Raw genomic sequence first — 24,188 nt, forward strand, 5'->3', positions numbered from 1 at the left:
AATAGGTGTGAGGGAGTCTGAGAGATGGGTTCCAACGTCTAGCATTGAGAGAAATTAGAGAGAAGTAGAAGAAAGAAGAGAAAAACAAGGTCGAAGCGCTACCGAATTGCAACCAAAATCGACTTCTACATCGTTTGTTCTTCGTTCGTCGTCCGGTTAGTTTTTGTTTTAAGGATTTGAATGTGATCTATGCACCCTTAGGGGTCCTCTTTCCTATTTTGTGCATCTTCATCTCCTTCTTCTATCATCAGTAATCACTTTTCTTCTTGTAAAGTAAGTTTCAACCGATCATTAATGTCGTAAATCATCTTTTTAAAGAGGTTGAAAGTTAATGAATAAAACCAAGATGAAATCAACATATAATTGATTTTCTCTTCATTAAAATCACTTGAGATCATTTCAAGGTCCAACGCCTTAAATGACTTTTATTTGCAATTAAAATCATCTTTCAAAAAACATAAAATCAATGTAACACATAAACTTTCAGACTTAAAGAACTACGTAGGTCTAAATTCCTCATCGCACCTGAGGATACGTAGGATCAAGGGCAACACCCTTGTCGACCTTAAAAAAATAATAAACATTAAAAGGGAAAATGCATAATTTTGAAGTCATATTTTGCACACTCAATTAAAGGCTGTCATCCCTTGTGACGGACGCGTGGGGTGCTAATACCTTCCCCGCACGTAAAGAACTCCCGAACCCTTATCTTCAAAATCTACAGACCTTCGTCTTTTTTTGGTTTTTCTAACGTTTTTCTCGAATAAATGTTGGTGGCGACTCTGTTCGTTTTCTCCCTTGGAGACAAACGCTTTGGCCTATCTATTTTGGCCTTTTCGCACCCCCGCCGAAGGGTAGGTTGCGACAAATCTCAAACTCATTTTTGGTCAATATCAGTTAGGAAATGTTCGGCTAACGTCATCGATGATGCTTTCTAAGAGCCTCGACCGGTCATCTTTTTTGGCCGACTCAACTAGGATATTTTTTATCAATGTCTATCAAGGATCTTTTTTTCTTTTGCTGAGGCGGCTAAGGCTATTTATTGGCGAACTAAATGAGAGTAGACCAATGTCGGCCAAAATAGAACCTCGGTTGAGTTCACATGAAAAACCCTAGCCGACCTCTCACGAAAAACAATCCTTGACCAACATCAAACACCAAAACTTCATCGATTAAAGTCTTTCGAAACACATCATCCGTTGAAAAATAGTCCCTGCATATGTCAGCTAAAAAATAGCCTCGACCAGTGTCAGTCAAAGAACCCTAGCCGACGTCGCCCAAAAAATAGCTTGGCAGATTTCAACCCAAAAATATCCTTGCCAGCATCTACTAAATAAACTCTAGCCGACATAAAAAATGATGCCTCTACCGACATCGGCCAAGAAACATCATCAGAAACAAAATATTTCTAGCCGACGTTGGTAAAAAAAAAAACATTGCACAATGTTAGTTGAAATACAACCTTTCTTGGGCCATGGTTTCCCGATGAAATTTGAAATTTCAATTTGAAGATTTAAAAATTGTTATTGCCAAATTTACTCTTGTTACTAGTTCTACTGCTTTTATTGTGGTAAGAAAGAAAGATCATAGTACATCAACATATTATATTAGAAACAATGGTAGTAGCATTGGGAAAATGGTATGAGTTCCAAACGAATCCTTACTCAAAGCTAACATACAAGGACCCAAGAAAATTTGGGTACCAAAATCAAAATATGATTATATGAATGACGGACTCCTTCAAGCAAAGTTGATACACTAATAGCGGTTGCTCCAAACACATGGCGGGAGATGCATCAAAGTTTATTCATTTTTCTCCCAAAGATAGTGAATATGTGATCTATAGAGACAACAAACAAAGGTAAAATTGTTGGAGTTGGAAAAATAGGTATGAATCCCTCTACCTCCATAGAAAATGTTTTACTTATTGATGATCTTAAGCATAGTTTATTAAGTATTCATCAATTATGTGATAAAGGCCATTTATCCAACAAGAGGATTTTAATGTTTGTCTATTTTTTATTTTTTCCTATGATTGTTAACTTTTGATTGAGTTTTTATGCTTGTTTTCTGCTTGAGTTTTGATTGTCCTTGATGATTATGATTGATAATTATGTTGATTGTATTGATGATTGTGTTTGAGTTATGTTGATTGTCTTTGATGATTGTTTTTTATTGAGTTTTGATTGTCTTTGATGATTGTGTTTGAGAGTTATGTTGATTGTCTTTATTGATTACTTTTGATGATTGTTTTTAATTATTATATATTTTGATTATTTATACTGAATATGTATTTTTTTTTGGTTCAAAATAGTTAGTTTTAAGGCCTTTTGATATCATTTGATTCTCATATATTCCAACAAGCGGTAACATTTTCTTTTGGGCCATGAAATGATACTTTGATCGGTATGGCATGCTCTACTCTTTTAATTCATTATAAATTGTTGAATATTTTTCTCCTCTCTGCTCATGATTTGTTTTTTATGTTGACAAAGGGGGAGAGATAGATAAAAGATAAGATAGTAAGGGTTTATGAAACAGTTTTTTTATGAAATATAGGCAATCTTCAACTGTTTCATATAAGCAACCATTGCAAAATCAAGGGGGAGTAAACTATACAGATAGATTTTTTTTGTTGCTCCTAACGTACAGATGGTTGTCATCATCAAAAAGGGAGAGAATGTGAATCATGCAGGTTTTGATGATGCGGAAAAGAATTCACTTGATAATGATTGTCATCATCAAAAAGGGGGAGAATATGAATCATGCAGGTTTTGATGATGCTGAAAAGAATTCACTTGTTAATGATTGTCATCATCAAAAAGGGGGAGAATGTGAATATATGAATACATGATTTTGATGATGCCAAAGAATAATCAAACAAGGATGCGTTCAAGATTACTTCAACAAACATTCAAAGGTTAAGCATTGCTTCAAGATTAATACAAGATTGCTTCAACAAACAAGCATTGCTTCAAGATTAATTCAAGATCAAGCTTTGCCTCAAAACAAAGTATTTCCAAGACATCCAAGGTTGTGGTAATCGATTACCAGGCAGTGTAATCGATTACCAAAAGACAATTTTGAAAAAACAGCTTTTATAAGGGTTTTGAAATTTGAATTTAAAAGTTGTAATCGATTACCATTGATGTGTAATCGATTACCAGCAATGGAACTCTTGAAATTCAATTTGAAAAGTCATGACCCTTCAAAATATAACAGTGTAATTGATTACCAGAAACCTGTAATCGATTACCAGTGAAGAATTTCAAAAAAAGCTTTTTGAAAAGACACATCTCTTCAAACCATTTTGAAAAGGCACGAAGGGCCTATATATATGTGTGCCTGACTTCAAAAAGTAAGAGAGAGATATTCTAAGAGAACTTCATTGCCAAATGCTCTCTCAACAACTCTTGGGCAAACACTTGCAAATCTATTGAGAGTTCATCCAGGAATTTCAAATTGTATTATCATCTCTAAAAGAGAGAAATTCCTCTAGGAACTTCAATTTGTATCATCCACTCTAAAGGAGAGAAATCTTTTTGTTCTTCTCAGAAAGTCAATTGCAATCAAGAGATTGGTTGTCTCTTAAATTGTGAGTTTCCTGAACACAAGGGACAGTGGTTCCTCGGGTGTTCAGAAGTTGTAAAAAGGATTTTTACAAAGATAGTGGAAAATCTCAAGCGGGTTGCTTGAGGACTGGACGTAGGCACGGGAAGTGGCTGAACCAATATAAATCAAGTTTGCATTTCTCTCTTCCCTTATCTCATTTATGTTATTGCAATCAATTTTGTCTTGCATGTTTAAAGAACATTATTAGATTGATTGTTGCTTCTTCTTCTACATTTTGAGTCTATCATTTAGAAGGGGATTAAAAGTTTGTTAGTGGGAAAATTTTAAAACTTAATTCACCCCCCTCTTAAGTTATTGAGGCTACTTGTCCATCAGATTACACCGTTGTTTTTTAGACAATAATTGATTTAGTCAGGAGTCTCTACTTGATGAGAATCCTGAAATTAGTCAAATACAGGACGAAGGCCCAAGTGGAGAAGGACGAAGGCCCAAGTGGAGAAGGATAAAGCCCCCGAGTGGAGAAGGATGAAGGTCCAAGTGGAGAAGGATGAAGGCCCAGAGGCAGAGACACTATCAAGACTATTAATTGTTGCTGAAGGCCCAAACTAATTTAAAGGCCCAAGTTAAATATGTTTTTAGTTATAATTTTTATTTATTGTAATTTTGGCCCAAACTATTTAGAAGGCTCATGTCTATTTTTATCTTTTTGCTCAGATACACTATAAGTATTGGTTTTTATTTTCAATAAAGAAAAGACTTTTAGTATTTTCATAAAATCGGGTGAGAGTTTCTCTCTGGGTTCCTTGTTGAACCAATTATCAGACTTATCAAGGTAATCCTTGTGGCGTCTACCCTGACTTATCTTCCTTCACTGGAAGTGGGGTCTACCTTGACTTATCTTCCTTCTTTGGGAAGTGGCGTCTACCTTGACTTATCTTCCTTCGCTGGAAGTTGCGTCTACCCTGACTTATTTTCCCTCTTTGGAAGTGGCGTCATCCAAATCTCTGTAGCCTGTATCAAGCGATCCGCCCCGTAAGGTTCACATCATCTGGTATCAGAGCTTCGGCTCTTGATACCGGTTCTATCCTATCCTATCCTATTTTTTTTTCTTTGTAATTTGTCTAGGTTCTTGTTTTTGTCCTTGTTCTGTTATTTGCGTTCTTGTTTACATCTTGTTTCGTTCTTGTTTGCGTCTTGTGTTCTGTTATTTGCGTTCTTGTTCTTGTTCTTGTCACGTTCTTGTTCTTGTTTCTTGTGTCTTTCAGACTTTGTGTCAAAAAAAAAATCTGTTTGAGTTCTTGTTTCTTGTTCTTGTGCCTGTCATATTGTATTCTGTCTTCTGTTCATAACTTTTGTTTCAGCCTATTCGAACTCTGTTTGGGGTAAAAAATTTTGAATTGCTAAATTGTCAAATTTTCCTAATGATGATTGCCTATTGAATGAATTCTAATAGCTGGACGTCTGAAAAAAAAAAACAAAACAAAAAAAAGAGAAAAAAAAAAGAACGAAAAAAAAAGAAAGAAAGAGAGAAAGAAAGACAAAAAAAAAAGGAAACAGTTGCAAAAGAAAAAAAAAGTTTGGAAGAGATTTGGGTATTTGATCTTTGAACACGAAATTGAGGCATTTAGAGGTGTTTTTTTTGGAAAGAAAATCGTGGATCAAATCCCCTTATCTAGATTCTCCTCTGAATTCTGAGCGTTTTGATATATAGTGGGCCTCAAACAGACAACCGTAGCAAAAGTTATGAGCATTTGAAGTTTGCTTGTCATATTTGTTATCTTATCTGTTATCCTACCTAATATCTTATTTGTTATCATATTTGTTACCTAAATTAAAGCTAATCTGTTATCCAAATCCAATCTAATATATTTTCCAAATCAAATCTAGTCTTTTATCCAAATCAAATCCAATATGCTATCCAAAAGAAGTCCAAATTGTTATCCCAAATCAAATATGTCTGTGATCATTATATTGTCTTTCCTTTTATTTTATATTACCTTGTGTGTCTAATTTGGTCCATCCAGGAACTTAAGAGGGAACACGAGTGGTAAAAGGCAAGAGGGAATACATTACACAAAAGCCTATTGAGAGCATCAAATACAAGCGTACTACCATCTAAGAGTTAAACACGTGAGTAGAGTGTGGTGAGGTCCTGAATTTTTTTTTTTTAATTTACTGCAAAATTCTTTGTTCCTTAATCATGGCAAGAGCTGGTGACAATGGTGGTGTATATCATCAACTGGACGAATCTCAGCACTTATTTCTGGACGCGATGACTACACAAATGCAACGTTTGTTGAACCGTAACAAAGAAGAGCTCTACAGACGAATAGTCAATTCTTCCTTGTTTACTCTTAAACCTCTATCCCCTAGAGAAGTGTGTGATGACCAAATCAGAATGAGAGAAAAGAGAGAACAAGAGAAAGAAAATAGTGAGGCACCACAAAGGAATATGAAAAAGAAGAGTGATACACCCGAGGAAAAGAGTGATACACATAAGAGAGAGAGGGATACACATGAGAGAAAATTTAATTATTTTGTAGCGGGGAGTGAAGTGAGGAAAGTGTTACCTGCTCATGAACCACTCAATCTACAGTATTGCAAAGACAGTAAAATTTCTACTGATAATTCTAATGAGTTTACTATTTCTATTTCTCCTAGTGTTCAACCCTTATTGCAGGAATTTAAAAATGTCTTTCCCAAGGAGATTCCTCATGGACTGCCACCTTTAAGAGGCATAGAACATCAAGTTGATCTCCTCCCCGGAGCTTCATTACCTAACAGGCCAACTTACAAAAGCAATCCCCAAGAGACTCAACGTAAGGATGCACATGCCAAAGTTGAGTATGTGAAAAGATTGTATGACCAAGTGAATGTGCAAATTGTAAAGAAGAATGAAAGTTATACCAAGCAAGCCAACAAGAAAAGGAAGGAAGTGGTACTTGAACCCGATGATGATCTTGGACATTTGAGGGCAAATGTTTTCCAAGAAAGAGGGAATGATGAGAATCTTGAAACTGGCCAAATACAGGCTAAAGGCCCAAGTGGAGAAGGACGAAGGCCCAAGTGGAGAAGGATAAAGCCCCCGAGTGGAGAAGGATGAAGGCCCAAGTGGAGAAGGATGAAGGCCCAGAGGCAGAGACACTATCAAGACTATTAATTGTTGTTGAAGGCCCAAACTAATTTAAAGGCCCAAAAGCAACAATTAATAGTGTCTCTGCCTTTAAATTAGTTTAGGCCTTCAGCAACAATTAATAGTCTTGATAGTGTCTCTGCCTCTAGGCCTTCATTCTTCTCCACTCGGGGGCTTTATCCTTCTTCACTTGGGCCTTCGTCCTTCTCCACTTGGGCCTTTAGCCTGTATTTAGCCAGTTTCAGGATTCTCATCATTACTTTAATCAATTACCATGTGATATAATCGATTACTTCTCTTTCTATAAGTGTTTTAGAAGTGATCAAGAACACTTTAATCGATTACATTGAGGAAGAACCCTTTAATCGATTGAAAAGATAATATAATTTATTACTTTGTTGAAATTATCGATTACAATGTAGATTTAATCGATTACAGGCGGTTATAATTGTTTTCTCTATATATAGCCACCTTGTGTTCTCTCTTATAACAACTCAATGAACTTCTAACAGCTCTAAACTACTTCCGAATGACCTAGAATCATGTGCTGATATTAGAAAAAGAAGAGAAGAAAATTGCTTAGACATAGTGACTCGCAACTTCTAATCTTTGATTATGAAGATCTTTTTGTAAAAGTGAGTTATGATACTGTCTTGAGTTCAAGAAGACACCTTATCCTATCGAGCATGGTTTTTGCGGAAAGAACTGATCATGTTGTGTCTATCTTTGACTCTAATTTTTTCATCTATGTGGTTTTACACATTACTTATCTGTGCATGAATTTATGAAGGCGTGCTAGAATAGGTTTTTCTAGTTTGGGCTATGGGTAGGTTTCTCTTAGGCTCTTCTTCATATAGGACCTTAGGGTTGGGTACCTTAGTCTCTTTTTTGGGGGTAGTAACTAAGATTGCTTGTGATTGCTTGTAAGAATTCTATATGCATAGTAAAATTATAATTCAGGTTTGTATTAGCTTCTCTAGAGATAGAGAGTGAACCGGTATAAAAAGTAGTGTACTTCTTCTCTTGATCAATATACTAAAGGTTAAAGAAAATATCTTTTTGAAAGAAAGAACTTTAAAAGGATCTTGTGTAAAAGGTGATTGATCAAGTATTGATTTATCAAAGTTTTAAAAGTTTGTTTTGTTTTGAAAACCAATTCACCCCCTCTTGGTTTGAGAGTTCCATTTTCTTTTTTCAATTGGTATCAGAGCTACGTCTTGTAAGTTACTCAATATCACAATTTTTCTAAAGATGGACTCAAAACAAATCACATTCCAAGAGGGTGCATCTTTAAATTGACCTCCTTTGTTTGAGGGAGAACATTTTTCTTTTTGGCAAAAGAGAATGGAAATCTTTATTCAATTAATTGATCCCGGTGCATCAAATGTCATTGTTAAAGCTCCTTTTATACCAACCAAAGAAGTGAATGGTGAATTGGTACCTAGAGAATGGGGTGAAATGAAAGATGATGAGAAAAGAAAAGTGCAAGATGATCAAAAAGATAAAAAAAATTAACTTTTGGTTTATCTTTTGATGAATTCTTTCATGTTGCAAGGAGAAAAAGTGCAAAGGAAATATGGAATATGCTTGAAGTCACTCATTAAGGCACAACGGATGTGAGAAGAGCAAGAAAGCACACTCTTGTATCCAAATATGAAGCTTTATGAATGAAGAATGGAGAAACCATTTCAAAACTTCAAACAAGATTCATCCATATTGTGAATCACCTTCTTGGTCTTGGGAAAACATTTGAAAATGATGAGCTGAACATCAAAATCCCCAATTGTCTTACAAGAACTTGGGAACCAAAGGTTACAACAATCAAGGAATCCAAGGACTTGGCAACAATGTCGATGGAAGCATATGAACATGAGTCGATTCAACAATCTCATGCAAAAGAAACAAAAAAAGAAAAGAAAAGGAATTGCACTCAAAGCTAACTCTTCAAAGGAAGATTACAAAGAAAGTTCCTGTAATGAAGAAGAGGCAGAGAATTTCAACTTAATGGTAAAGAAGTTTGGAAAATTTCTCAAGAAGTCCAAAGACAAAAAATTCTCTAAACCTTCAAAGAAGTTTGAAAGCAGCAACAACAACTTCACATGCTTTGAATGTGGTAAGCAATGTCATCTCAAATCTGAATGTCCTATCTACATTAGAAAACAAGTCGGTGAAAAGAAAAGAAAGAAGGATAGAAAACAAAAAAAAAGGCCTACATAGCTTGGGAAGATAATGCATCTACATCTTCCGACTCTTCTAGTGATGAAGAAGTTGCAAATGCATGGCAGATGGCAGATTCAATGGATGACTCATCAACCATTGAAGAAATTGAGGTAAATTCTGAATTTGAAGAAGTTTTGGAAGCATTTAATGAAATGCATGAAGAAGCTCAAAGGCTTGTTTTAAACAAAAAGTTGAAAAGCGATCTGAAATTGCATATCACAAAATTGGGTTCAACACAAACTGAGCTGGATAAATTGAAGCAAGAAAATGAAAATCTTGTTTCAAGCTATAAAGCCATTGGTTGGGTTTGTATCTCTACTTCTCTCAATATGGATGATTACAAGTCTTTGCAAACTGAATTTGAAAATTTCAAAAAAGATCACTATGTTGAGCGTATGAAGTTGCAAACTGAACATATCACAAATCCATACCTTTTACCACTAATGAACACATTCTTGGTTGGTCCAAACATATCAAGGTGTAACAGTTCTAATGGCCTTGAGGTGGAAACAATGTTTTTGCTAGAAAGGAAGTTTTAATTTGTTTCCTCTTTTGGCATGCTTCACAGAGAATATCATCCTTATATTATGACATACTTAGTCCTCTTACAAGGTTATGTTTTTGCAGCTTTGAAATTAACTTCAAGTTTGCATGACCAAGTTTCTTATTTCATACCTTTTTTTTTTTGGGGGGGGGGGGGGGGATTTCAACAACGAAGCATATCAAGTAAAATGAACAAAAGATCTCTAAAGCAAAATTTGTCAAATCAATGAACAATACACTTTGCACTTATTTATATTTGAGCTTAATTGTTTATTTACTATGTGAGTGCTATTGAATCGTTGTATTTATTCAAACTGTAGTTTCTGAAAGCCAGGAGTAACTTGATGTCAAAAAATACTTGGAAGGAGTGACCGATTAGAATATTTGTTTGTAATCAATTATTGATTAGTGGAACCTTTTGCAAGTTTGAAAAAGAAAACTAGACGTAACTCTTTTTAAGTAAATTAGTATAAACTAAGTGTTTGTACCTCTTTCTTAAGCTATTCAATCAATATTCTCTTAAGCTTACTTTGCCATACTTGATCACCAAGTATTTATTTGAAAAACCTTTGTTAAAATCCTATTTTATCTTTCATTGTAAAATAGTCTTTTGTTTTGATGGGAATTATTTTTCTTTATCATTGGACAAAACAATCAGTTTATGTTCTTTAAACATTTACTTATATATATATATATATATATATATATATATATATATATATATATAACTTCCTTGTAAAAAAGTTATTACATTTGTCAAACAAATTATCCAATCTCTCCTTTTAGTGGGATATTTTATATTTCATTTTTGTATAAAAAAAATAGTAAAAATTTTCTCTTATCTATCCAAACTTTTTTTATAAACAGTTAGCATAAAATTTTACACTATCAATAAGTAAAATAAGTGAAAAAAAAAGCATGATAAATATGGCTTGGTGATTATTGTTAGCGTAGTGTTTCCTTTGTTTTCTTTTTTGTTTTAATCGAAAGACTATTTTCTCATATCGTAGTTCTTATTCACCAGAAATTGGCCGTTTTCTTGAATGTTTGTCAAGTAGTTTAAATCTACAAATCTCTATTGAAGTCTCGCTTTCTTGTACAATACAGTGGATTCTAATCTCGCATACCAAAGGTAAGGCAACAAATTTATACAGAGACTCTAATGCCTCGCCTAAGGTTTTTCACTTTATTCAGTTTCAGCTGATGAATCAACAACCTCATAACCAGGCACAGGTTTTTCTCTATCGATAAAACTGGATAATAGGATACGGACACAACAGAATTTTCACCATTCAAACAAGAATAACACAAGAATAAAACAAAGAACAATTAAAACTCCACCACCATTTCTTTCTTAATAACCAAGATTGCAAATTAACAGACATAGTAAATGAAGAAACAAATAAGCTCATCCTGCCATGTTTGTGCAAAATTGAGGCCCAATTTCGTAAGTCTATAATAAAAGTATTCATCACTTCAATCCTTCACTAAGCCCCGGTGGCATTCCTAAGCTCTGTGCAAGATCATTCATCCTTTCCTTCATGGCCTACAAACATAAGCAATTGTATCTTTTTTTAAATTCAACAACCACAGACGCAAATGAATTTTTGTTCCTCTTAAAAATAGAGATTTTTACCTGGACGCTCTTTTGGTGTGCATCCTTGTATGCCTCAGTGATTAAAAGAGAAAGTTTCTGCAACCCACAAATTGTTTGATAATAAATAAGTTTATTATTGGCATTAAAGACCACACAGTTTAATTTTTAAATAAAACTAGACGGTTGAGATAAACTTCTTTATAAGCATTTGTAGGAGAAAAAATAATAATAAAGGTAAACTGAATTGAACAAAAGTTAAATAAATTAGTGCACTTCAACTTCTATAGAAACTCTTTTATTTAACTTTTCCAAAAGTTGAAAAGTACAGTTAATTTTAACTTATGAGACAAGTTTAGTTCATTTTTCATGTAAATGCTTATGGAAAAGTTTATCCAAATAGAACTTAGATTCATCATTATGATAGGCCCTTGACTCGTTTGTATAGGATATAAGGGAAAATGGGTAGGATTTTTTATGATTTTAGTAAATAGTTTGCGAAGGACTTGGGTATTATGGGGTGCGTATGTCCCATATTGAGTAGTATGGGATGTTTGGTAGAGTATATAAGTGTTTGGCTTCTCCCCCTAATAACTTTGTCTCTAAACATAAGACTTTTTTAACTAAATCACAAAAACTGATTAATTTAGTTAATAAAATTAAATTTATTAACAATTTGCATCATTTTTTCAAAATTATCCTTAAAGTTATTAGCACTCATCATCTCTCTTTTTCTATTTAATTACTTTCTACCTAATTAATTATTGTATGCTAGTATTCTTCTCCAATTCTTATAAGAAAGAATGAAATTATCTTTTAAATTCATAACATTTGATGTAAAATAATTAAGGATATTTTAGTCATAAGTAATTAATGCAAAAGATAATTTGAAAATAATTGTATAGAAATGGACAAACAAAATTGAAAAAAGAGTCTTATATTATAGACATAGATAGTATAATAAATGAAAGGATATTAGCATGGTATTTAATCCATTATCCTCTGATGGAAGAACAGAAAATAATTGAAGAATGTTTTTGGTATCTTATAATGTAACATTTTAAATGTCCAATCAAGTTTCACCGGACGAGTGTGCGTCATAGATATAACAGAAAATAGTGTATATAAACACATTACTTGAATTGTTTACTTACTTCAGATCCCAATTCCATAGCTGCCTCAGTAATTTCCGTCCTTACAGGTTGCTGGTTCCCAGACAGCGTTACCTAAAAATTATATTTAATCAAAAGTAAGTAACCAAAGGAAATCATACTTACAAACAATATATAAATATTGATATTGTTAATCAAAAATCATAATTATGAATAAAGCTAGAAAAACACAGGAGCTATAAAAATAATTAAATTAAGTACAAATACTCAATTATATTGTTCCAAGAAGAACCTCATCTAATGTATAGGAGTATAAAATATTCTTATGATTATACAAATAAAGTTCCTCATTTTAACTTTTAAAAGGAAAAGTAATGGAAATCGAGTCTTTCCTCGGAAAAAACATAAAATGTTTATAAACATAGAGTTTAATGTCTATTAACGTTGTCATCCAATCACAAATCGCTGTTTGAATTAATTTAAGATAATTATTAGAAAAGTCAATAAACTTATCATACATGGTGAGTTGTGACTGGACAACTTTATAAAACATGTTACACTGTCAGTGTATAAACCTTTTTCTCCTATATATATATATATATGAGGGATCAACTTACACCAAAAGTTACTTTTTATCCTTACCATTCATTTTCTTAGAATCTAAGGGATAAGATTAATAACTTATTACAACTATTAAATTTTAAAAAAGAAGTAACTCTAAAAGAGTTACTCTTGGTGTATGTTGATTCCTCATATATATATATATATATATATATATATATATATATATATTGGATTAAATTACACCAATGTAACTTTTACAACTATTATATCATTTTTATACCTTGATATAAATGTGATTTTTATTTATTCAACCATTGAATTATATCTACGTATTACCAAGAGTGTTTGTCAAATTTTGTTAAAATTGAACAAAAAAGTAATCAAATGATCTATATTTCAGTATATTCTAAAATGTTTATATTACGTTGATTTTAATTTATATGAAAGTGATAGCAAATGATTTTGGATTAACATGAAATTTTACATGTGATCTATATGAAAGGAACTTTCAATCTAACGGTGAGTTTTAAGAAAACATTATCCACTTAAAAGTTATAAAATGATGTAATAGTTGTCAAAATTATACCGGTATAATTTGATCCCTCCTTATATATAAAAAGAGAGAGAGAAAGTAGACAAGCAGGAAGAGAGAACAAAAATCATACCTTAACTAACTCACCCTCACAATAACCATCAAACTCTGCTCTGCATAATAGAACAAGATAAACAACTCATTCAGACCAACTTGTGTAAAAAACTACAAAAACAAAACCTAAAATTGTTTAATACGAGAACCATACGCTGCGAGTTCTTTCTGCACACGCACAGCTTCAACTTGGACAACCATTTGTGCCTTCTTCACAGTCTCATAAAGATTTTGCATGTTTCCTAGAATTCCGGCCTAAAATGATTCCACAATAAAATGAAATTTATCAATTATGAATATCATATGCTCAGTTTACAAAATACACACAAACTACCTACAATACATGGAAAGCAATCAAAGCATTACCATAGTGTGAAAATGAAATCAGGTAAATCAAAACAATTGGCAAAAAGCAAAAAGCTTATTAAAACTCATGACTGCTTTAAATAGCTACATAATTTGGGATTCCTATGACCAAGAACATCATGACAATTGGGATTCATAATTTGGCCTGTTTGTTGAATGTTGGGCATGCCATAGGTCCTTGGACCAAATTTTGATGACTATCTTTAATGGTCTGGTAAAAGAGGCTAAATTTTTTGCAACATGCAATCTACGTTAGTGCATTTGGTTGAAGGTAACACATATTTAAGGTTTTTTGGGCTCAGCAGCTGATTTGGAATAAGAATAGGTGTTTCACTTCTGTTTGGTGCAAAAGCAATAAATCAAGGGTATCCCTAACAGAGAGACTGAGAGATGAGGTAACTTTACTCCATTTATGTTTACTCTTTTTCCATCTTGACTTTGTTTTCCTTTTACATTAAGGAGGATCCGTTGCTTCCCAAATTCCAAGTAAATTTCTTCATAGTCTTGATGAATTTCTTCTTTATATGTAAGTTAAACAACATTCACAGTACTCTACAAAAGAAACTTAAATGCAGATTAATGCTGTTATAAAGTGGCTTGTGTGGGTTTCTGGGGATCGCCCAACATGTGACCCAAACTGAAAAGACTTCGGTGCAAGTGTGACCCCATAAGAAACTTAAATGCAGATTAGTTTAGAATCCATAGTTGTCAAAATCATTCTGATTAGTAGAATTCTACACTTCTACATGTTCAAAAAGCCCTTCTGCTCCTGATCGCAAATCATATCACAATCTGATGGGATCACGTAAAATGGCATCTTTGATCACAAATGATCAGATGTGTCCAGCCAAAAAATCTTTGAACCCTTGCTGAGTGGGTGGTGGGGGTTGTTAAAACCCCTGCTGTGGCTGCTGTGTTGTTCAAGCTGTGACCTTTGTGCAAATAAATTTTCAATGCCTGTAATCATATCTTAAATGGCTTCTGCAACTGCCAAGTAAAGACTCTAGGATTCTGTCAAGCTACGGATACATCCATTTCATTAGGAATTGATGACCTTTTAACAATACCTTCTAAAGGATGGCTAGTCCAAGATGCTGAACAACAAAGTTTGATTTTGGAAAAACATCATCGTTATGGGAATGTACATGCAGTAGAAAAATTACGCCAATCCATTGAGAGATGGTGGAGCATGTCAGAGAGCCCAAAATCTGCCATAAACATATGACAGATAGCGTGGCGGCAAATGGTGCAAGACTTGGCGGACCAAAAAATACATATGCATACATATAAATACTTAAAAAACATAAATAGTAAAAAAATAGATATTACAGTAAATATATCTAATGTTTTTTTAGTATTTACATTTATACTAAAAAAATCGAAAAGGATCGCCAGAGATGGTAAGAGCTCATGGTTTGGTGTGAAGATGGTGCAAAGATGGTGTGGTAAGATTTTCCTCTTTCTTGTGCTATTGCGTTTGTTCATTTGTGAAATGAAAGCCTTGTGGGCGATGCTATGGATGCTTTGTGAATGAAATTTTAATATTATTTATGCCTTTGATAATTTTATGTATTAGTGTTTAGTACTATGTGATGAGAATCCTGAAATTGGCCAAATACAGGCTAAAGGCCCAAGTGGAGAAGGGCAAAGGCCCAAGTGGAGAAGGATAAAGCCCCCGAGTGAAAAAGGATGAAGGCCCAAGTGAAGAAGGATGAAGGCCCAGAGGCAGAGACACTATCAAGACTATTAATTGTTGCTGAAGGCCCAGATTAATTTGAAGGCCCAAGTTAAATATGTTTTTTAGTTATAATTTTTATTTATTGTAATTTTGGCCCAAACTATTTAGAAAGCCCATGTCTATTTTTATCTTTTTGTTCAGATACACTATAAGTATTGGTTTTTGTTTTGAATAAGAAAACTTTTGGCATTTGATAAAATTGGGTGAGAGTTTCTCTCTGGGTTCCTTGTTGAACCAATTATCAGACTTATCAAGGTAATCCTTGTGGCGTCTACCCTGACTTATCTTCCTTCATTGGAAGTGGCGTCATCCAAAAGAACTCTGTAACCTGTATCAAGCGTTCCGCCCCGTAAGGTTCACATCATCTGGTATCAGAGTTTCGGCTCTTGATACAGGTTCTATCCTTTCCTATTATTTTTCTTTGTAATTTGTCCAGGTTCATGTTTTGTCCTTGTTCTATTATTTGTTTTCTTGTTTGCGTCTTGTTGCGTTCTTGTTTGTGTCTTTGTTTCGTTCTTGTTCTTGTCACGTTTTTGTTCTTGTTCTTGTTTCTTGTGTCTTGCAAACTTTGTGTCAAAAAAAATCTGTTTGAGTTTTATTTCAAGTTAAAAAAAAAGTTGTAGAAATTTGAAAAAAAAAAGAGAAGAAAACAAAAAAAAAAGAAAAGAAAAGAAAGTGGGATGTTTGATCTTTGAACACGAAATTGAGGAAGTTAGAGGCTTTTTTTTGGCAGAAAATCGTGTACCAAATCCCATTATCTAGATTCTCCTTTGAATTCTGAGCGTTTTGATGTATAGTGGGCCTCAAATGGACAACCGTAGCAAAAGTTATAAGCATTTGAAGTTTACTGGTCATATCTGTTATCTTATCTGTTATCCTATCTAATATCTTATATGTTATCCTATCTAATATCTTATCTATTATCCTATCTAATATCTTATCTGTTATCCTATCTAATATCTTATCTATTATCCTAGCTAATATCCTATCTAATATCTTATTTGTTACCCAAATTAAAGCTAATCTGTTATCCAAATCCAATCTAATATATTATTATCCAAATCAAGTTCAAGTTGTTATCCCAAATCAAATCTGTCTGTGATCATTATATCGTCTTTCCTTTTATTTTATATTACCTTGTGTGTCTAATTTGGTCCATCCAGGAACTTAAGAGGAAACACGAGTGATAAAAGGCAAGAGTGAAAACATCACACAAAAGCCGATATTGAGAACATCAAACACGAGTGAACTACCATCAAAGAGAGAAACACGTGAGTAGAGTGTGGTTAGGTTCAAAAATTTTTTTTAAAATTACTGCAAAATTCTTTGTTCCTTAATCATGGCAGGAGCTGGTGACAATGGTGGTGTATATCATCAACTGGACGGATTTCAGCGCTTGTTACTGGACGCGATGACTAAACAAATGCAACGTTTGTTGAACCGTGATAATGAAGTGCTCTACAGGCGAATAGAACGACTAGAGCACCAAATGAATCCAAATGCTGGGAGACCTTATGGTGGCAACAGAAGGGTCAATGATGGATCAAACCGAATAGAGGGACAAGACAGAATTGAGGGAGTAAAACTCAATGTATCCTCTTTTAAAGGCAGGAGTGACCCAGACGCCTACGTTGACTGGGAGATGAAGATTCAACATGCATTCTCATACAATGATTATCCTGAAGAGCAGAAGGTGAAGTTAGCAGTAGCTACATTCTCAAACTATGCCTTGTTTGGTGGAAGAAAAATCAAAGAGAGATGAAGAGAGAAGAAGGGCGGGAGATAGATACATGGACTGAGATGAGAAGGGTTATGCGAAAGAGGTATATTCCAACTAGCTACAGTAGGACCATGCGACAGAAACTTCAGAGGTTGTCCCAAGGAACTTTGACTGTTGAGGACAAGGAGATGGAGATGGCACTAGTGAGGGCCAACATTGAAGAGGACACCAAAGCAATGCATGATGGTTTCACCAACAAGATTTCTTTCCAGCACCATGACCAAAAAATTATTCATAAACCTCTATCCCGTAGAGAAGTGTGTGATAATCAAATCAGAAGGAGAGAAAAGAGAGAACAAGAGAGAGACAATAGTGAGGCATCACAGAGGAATAGAAAAAGGAAGAGTGATACACTTGAGAGATGGAGTGATACACAAGAGAGAGAGTGATAATTCTAATCAGTTAACTATTTATGTTTCTCCTAGTGTTTCAACCCTTATTGCAGGAATTTAAAGATGTCTTTCCCAAGGAGATTCCTCATGGACTGCCACCTTCAAGAAGCATAGAACATCAAGTTGATCTCCTTCTAGAAGTTTCATTGCCTAACAAGTCAACTTACAACAGCAAGCCCCAAGAGACTCAGCATAAGGATGCACAAATCAAAGTTGAGTATGGGAAAAGATTGTATGACCAAGTGAAGGTGCAAATTGCAAAGAAGAATGAAAGTTATACTAAGCAAGCCAACAAGAAAAGAAAGGAAGTGGTACTTGAACCTGGTGATGATCCTGGACATTTGAGGACAAATGTTTTCCAAGAAGGAGGGAATGATGAGAATCCTGAAATTAGCCAAATACAGGCTAAAGGCCCAAGTGGAGAAGGGCGAAGGCCCAAGTAGAGAAGGATAAAGCCCCCGAGTGGAAAAGGATGAAGGCCCAAGTGGAGAAGGATGAAGGCCCAAAGGCAGAGACACTATCAAGACTATTAATTGTTGCTGAAGGCCTAGATTAATTTGAAGGCCCAAGTTAAATATGTTTTTTAGTTATAATTTTTATTTATTGTAATTTTGGCCCAAACTATTTAGAAGGCTCATGTCTATTTTTATCTTTTTGTTCAGATACACTATAAGTATTGGTTTTTGTTTTGAATAAGAAAACTTTTGGCATTTGACAAAATTGGGTGAGAATTACTCTCTGGGTTCCTTGTTGAACCAATTATCAGACTTATCAAGGTAATCTTTGTGGCGTCTACCCTGACTTATCTTCCTTCACTGGAAGTGGCGTCATCCAAAAACTCTACAGTCTGTATCAAGCGATCTGCCCTGTAAGATTCACATCATTTGCATCACTATGGGCTGATAGACAAGCTAAGCCTGATAAGGACTACATGTAATTGTATATTTGATTTGGATGGGGAAGATGACCTGATCTCCCTTTATTATTATTATGAAGTATAAATTGTTATTATTGTGGGTTGTGACTGATTTACTGCTTACTGCCAGTTCATTTATCACGAGTCAAGTCAAACTCGTGATGGTTGAAAAGTTATAATAGTTGATGATTTTAAGTTTTCAAAAATATTTTTGGATCAGGGAAATATATCTATTAGCAAACTTATAACCACTTTATTTCATCTTTGTTCTTCAAACCTTGAACCCCCTAGAATGCATGCAGTTCAAAACTATTTTACTTGGACTGTACTGAGAATTGTGAAATTCTCACCCTATTTCTATTTCTATGTACCATGGTCTTCTAGCTACATGTGTGGCATTCTATCCATTGTTTTGAGATCTTGTGGGACAATCAACACTCAGCATGATCCATAAGAGGAAACGACCAAGATAGCCAGGAATGGAAAATCTGATCTTGTGATTTTCCCATTTCCCTTACCCTCCTTCTACCCCTACTTCATTTTATCACCCTCATAACTAAGCAATTATATATTTATTTAACCATTTTGAATAATTATGTTATAGGATGATGTACAGTGTTTTTGGGTGTACTTTAATATCATGGATCAGGTCCTCTCTCTCCACGTCTAACCCAAAAAATACACGGAAGCAACCTATACTTGCTTCCATTGGACATGGATCCACTCAGCTCGAACGCGCAAGCAAACTTGCTAGTAGTGTTATGACCAATCTACTTAGGTATCTCCAGGACATTTTGGAATCTATGATATGTATATACTATATAACACGGAAAGTAGCCTAGATAGATTAGACCGTTGACTTGGGGATTTTGTAGTTGCTAGTAGGAACTATATATAGAGGCCTCCCTTGATACTTGGATTCTATATGTCTTATGAATGGAGCAGGCTTATGTAGGGAGTATCCTAAACAAAATTGTCATGGTAGAACTACTGGAGTAACTGAACTAGTCATTTACAAGTACAAGTACAACAAAAGTATTTTCTATTTTACAAATATTAACTCTTGTTAGAGAGTTCCATACAAGTTTGCATGTCGGATACATGTCCAACTCATGGACACAGCAACAAGAACGTGTGACTGCTTAGTGATTAGGTCAAATAAACATTTCAAAGAGCATAATTTTGTTCGTTAACCATTATCTTGCATGTGAATAACAAAAGCAATCCAAGGAAAAAAAAATGGATACAAAAGAAAACATGTGATCCTGCAAGCATACACATGGCATTGATTGCATGTGAAAGCTAACCTTAGAAGGAACATCATCACTTTTCCCATTATTGTCCTTTTTTCCTCCAAATAGGGCATATAATCGGAAACATCTTTGGCCATGTCCAACTTTCCGACAACCACATCGAGATATCTTCATGTCAACTATATTTGAACTGGAGCTTAGTTTACCTGTTTAACAACAGCCAACAATGAGTAGCTTTTGGATAACGATTCAATCTTGTGAATCAAAAACAAATATGGATTCACCTTGCATAATTCTCAATCTTGCCTCTTATAAAGTCCAAATTCATAGCTCTATCATAAAAGTTAAGAATATTTTCAATCAAGCTCAATTTTTTAATCAAGCAGTTCCTGCATTCTGATTTAGAAAACAACTCTTTGAATGAAAACCCTCACCAAGCTCTCAATTACTCACATCAAAATAAACCTAGGATTCAATTACATAATTTCAAAATAGTTTCATTCTTAACAAAAAAGGGACTTTTAACACAAAAGACACCATACTGTCCCATTGTCCATCACACCCACATCAATACAAACAAAAACCCCTCCCCTACAACAAAAACATAAATAAACCTCATGAAACATGAGGAAGCAAAGAAAATGGCACAATTTGGACAAACTAATTGAAACCCCAAAACCCAACTTGGACAGATAAGGCAAAAAGTTCCAATCTTGATGAACTCTGTGAGTACCCAAATGAAATTAAATGGAGAGGGAGACTCACAGAGAGAAGCTGACAAAGGGGCATGTTTTTTCCAGTCACTGAATCCGACCGCGTTTGACAAGGGACCAGTTAGAGAGGGCGCGGTTGTCATTTGCTTCCACGAGCAAGAAACAAGAAGAAGCTCAAGTTTGGGTTTCGAAGGATGAGATTGAAAGCGGTAGTATCGGATAAAGTTGAATTTCTTTTGATTGGAAGGGAAGAGTAGGTTCGGCGGTGATTATGATTTTGGTTTGGGACAAGTTTTGTTTTGTTCCACATTTGCACTGTCAGCACAAGCAGCATTCATTTCGAAACTACCTTTTTTTCCTAATTTTTTTATTTTTTATAGTACTAGAGTAAATATTTTGTATTTTATAAAATGTTTTAAACATATTAACATTTTCGTAAATTTATATTTGAAATTATTTAAGTAATATAACATTTTTAATTAACTGTTGTTGTACATGATAGATATATAGTTGATTATATGCTTTGGTAGAGTATGTTTTTTAAAATATAATGAATGATAGAAATAAAAATTAGTTATGTGTTAAGTAATATAGAAATAATATATATATAAGAGTTTTTAGTTAAAAATATATTTTTATTAATACTTTTAACTATATTTTTAAGTTAAAATTTAAATTCAAACAATGACTAAGATGTAAGTAAGATAATATAGTACTTCTTTTTATACTCGTATTTTTTTAAAAATCCATGTATCCACACTCATGCGTGCAAATTGTGTTCTTATCATGTGGGTACCTAAATGTGCATACCCTTATCCATTATCCTCATTTTAATTAATATGAAAAATTGATAAATAAATAAGTAATTATAAAAATGATATTAATTAAAAGATTAGAAATTTAACAAGTAAATCATCCTCTCTTCTAGCTTGGACCAAAAGATGTAGATAAGTTGCTTCCAAACTCCAGCACCAATTCTACCCCTGCATGACAAAAGAAAAAATAGTAGAAATTATATTATAAGAAATGTTATCAAATCTAATAAAAAAAATACACACCTTCTCTTTGCATTGGGAGGAAATTGTAAATGGATCACCTGATGAGGACATGACAAGGACTAAGGGTAAGGAACCTTTAAAAAGACTTGGAGGACCTATGATATGGGCTAGAACAAAGAAGGTCAATGAAACTCTTTAACAAGTGTTAACCATGCTATTTGAATTTAAGCCCAAGTTACAAGTGGAAAAACTTCGAATGTCAATTGCATCATGTTCCAAGAAGAGTAGAGGGTGTCACCTTTGTTGAGTGGTTTTATTAACATTTTGTTAGTTGAAATAAAGATCCAAACTTGTGTTAAAGTGGTTGTCAATTCTCTTTGGATTTGCACCACCTATGGGCTTGTTTTAATTTGAAGAAATTAAGGTTTAATAAGATGGAAACTTGTGCATTTTCTAATAAAAAACAGACTTTGAATTGAGTTTTAATCACCTTCTAAAGTGTGAGAGTGAATCTCCTTAGTTACTTGAGTGATTCAAGAAATTGGTTTATCAAGGAACACTACCTTGTGTGTGACACCAATCCCGGATGAGTGATTCTTCCAATCACTTTCTTCATTCTCCTTCTTCATCATTATAAACCATCATTCTTCATCCAAACACATTCAGACCTTGAACCAAATTCCTTCCATTCTGTCCTTCATAAACTCGCCACTTTCTCTCTCCTCACTACTAAAAAAGGCACAATCTACATCGGTGATTCTAAGACGGTTCTAAACAACCGTCTTAGAATGATTGGCGGTGGCATTTTTGTAATAAATATGAACACAACGACGATGTTTGTAGATGACTGTCTTTAAATAGTGTGTAAACGTTTAACCAATGGCAAAGTTGTAAATTTTTGCTTTTATACAAAGACGGTTTTAAATAAAACCTGTCTTTATTTGGTTATTCATTTACTTTTCATTATTGACTCGCGCGCGACTTGACGATCTCTTGGAGATTTTTGTTCCCAGCGATTTACTTTTCATTATCCTCTTCTTCTTCCCAGCGATTTGTTCGATCTCTTAGAGATTTTTGTTCTCCGATTTAGGGTTTTCAGACCTTGACGATCTTCGCGGCCTTCACGATGGGGTTTTCTCTCGCTATGGCCTCTCTCCCAATGGCCTTGTAGTCGTAGGAGCAGTCGTGGCAGACGGAGTAGCGGTGCTTGGTGCAGAAGAGGTCGCCATAGCGGCACCGGAATCCAATGAGCCCCACGCGCCGCCAACAGAATCAGGTTTGATTCCCTAACCCTCCATAAATCCCTTTCTTCTCTTTGCAGTTTCTCCATGGAGGGATCTATAAAGGATTTCGGAGCCCCCGAGTCATGGGACGTCGCTGATTTGGACGAGTCCATGAACTGCTTGAACCTCATGCTCTCTTCCAACAACGATTCTAAGCAACCTCACCAATGTGTCGCCGATGATGACGATGCTATGTCGCCTCCTATTCCGCCTCCTTTGTCCAATGGCGACGAGGTTTTTGATTATGTCATCAATCAGGTTGATTAGTTCCTTCGCGAAGCTATTCAGAACCCTCATAAACGGCTTTCAAGTAGGTTTACCTTCAAATCGGTGGAAGACATTTATTTATAAGCTTTTCTGAGAGAAATTGCTACTTTGTTAAGCCCTGGTGGATTATAATAGACTCCGAAGGTCTTGGATTACTTTTTTTGGGGGTGTTGTGTGTGTGTAGACTCGATTAGTGCCCTAAATTGTTATTAAGGAGTTGATTTAGGTTATGATTACTGATAAAGTTATCGGGTTGCAATCAAGTACATTGCTTGTGGAATTTTACATTTGTGTGGTCTGATTAGAGAAACAATTATAGTATGCTTTCTCTACTTTCAAGTTTAGCTATCATATGAAAGGATTTGCGTCACTAAAGTGATAGATTCTTATTTAAATTGAAATTCATCTCGCTCTCTCTGTCCCCCTTCTCATCAGCAGATATAATTCCTTAATCCTCACCTCTATAGTGAATGCCTCATTTCAGAGGATCCAAATCCCATATGAAAGCTCAACCAAGCTACCTCTTGCTAGTGATTTTGAGTTTGAAGCGTGTGTTTTGTATGTATTGATTTGTTGCATAGGCCTTTCCCTGTTCCTTGCAGATTTAGAGTTACTATTGTGTAGATATTTTTTGGGTGGGAGATTAATAACCCCTTCCCAAAATCAAAATAGAGGATGCAAAAAACAAAGCTTATTTAAAATTTGATGCTTAAATGTTCTATAGTTATTATTTGCAAGTTGCTACTTTTATAATGGATTTATTATGCACTTATGCATGCATTATTTGTATGTTATTTGTTTAGATCTAATAAGCTTTATGTTCTTAGATTGTTATATCTTGCCCAACTGATTAAGGCTTCTAATTTGATAAATTCAGTCTTGAGGATGGAGCAAGATGTTGAGAGTTTGTCTTTCATGGGCACACACACAGACTGCATGCGCAATATATATTTATTTATTTTTGTTCCTTGTAGCTATCTATCTTTTCTTTAGAGACACTCCTATTTGAGACACTTTCAGACACTAAGGATAGCTTCCCTACTCCACATAGTGAGAGACTTGATAATCCTTTCTTGTTGAAGAAGGAAGTGTGAAAG

General features: G+C 34.4%; 1 protein-coding gene across 1 annotated transcript; it reads right to left on the reverse strand.

Annotated features, from left to right (window-relative positions):
• Positions 1-10,774: 10,774 nt before the first annotated feature.
• Positions 10,775-20,700, reverse strand: LOC100305795 (uncharacterized). Its single transcript, NM_001249861.2, is given in 7 exon segments — positions 10,775-11,015; positions 11,106-11,162; positions 12,218-12,289; positions 13,405-13,444; positions 13,540-13,640; positions 19,885-20,036; positions 20,596-20,700. Coding segments are annotated over 7 exon segments (588 nt in total). The 5' UTR covers positions 20,687-20,700; the 3' UTR covers positions 10,775-10,940.
• Between the last annotated feature and the right edge of the window lie 3,488 nt (positions 20,701-24,188).

Source organism: Glycine max, chromosome 6 (genome assembly GCF_000004515.6).
Source record: "Glycine max cultivar Williams 82 chromosome 6, Glycine_max_v4.0, whole genome shotgun sequence".
NCBI lineage: Eukaryota > Viridiplantae > Streptophyta > Magnoliopsida > Fabales > Fabaceae > Glycine > Glycine max.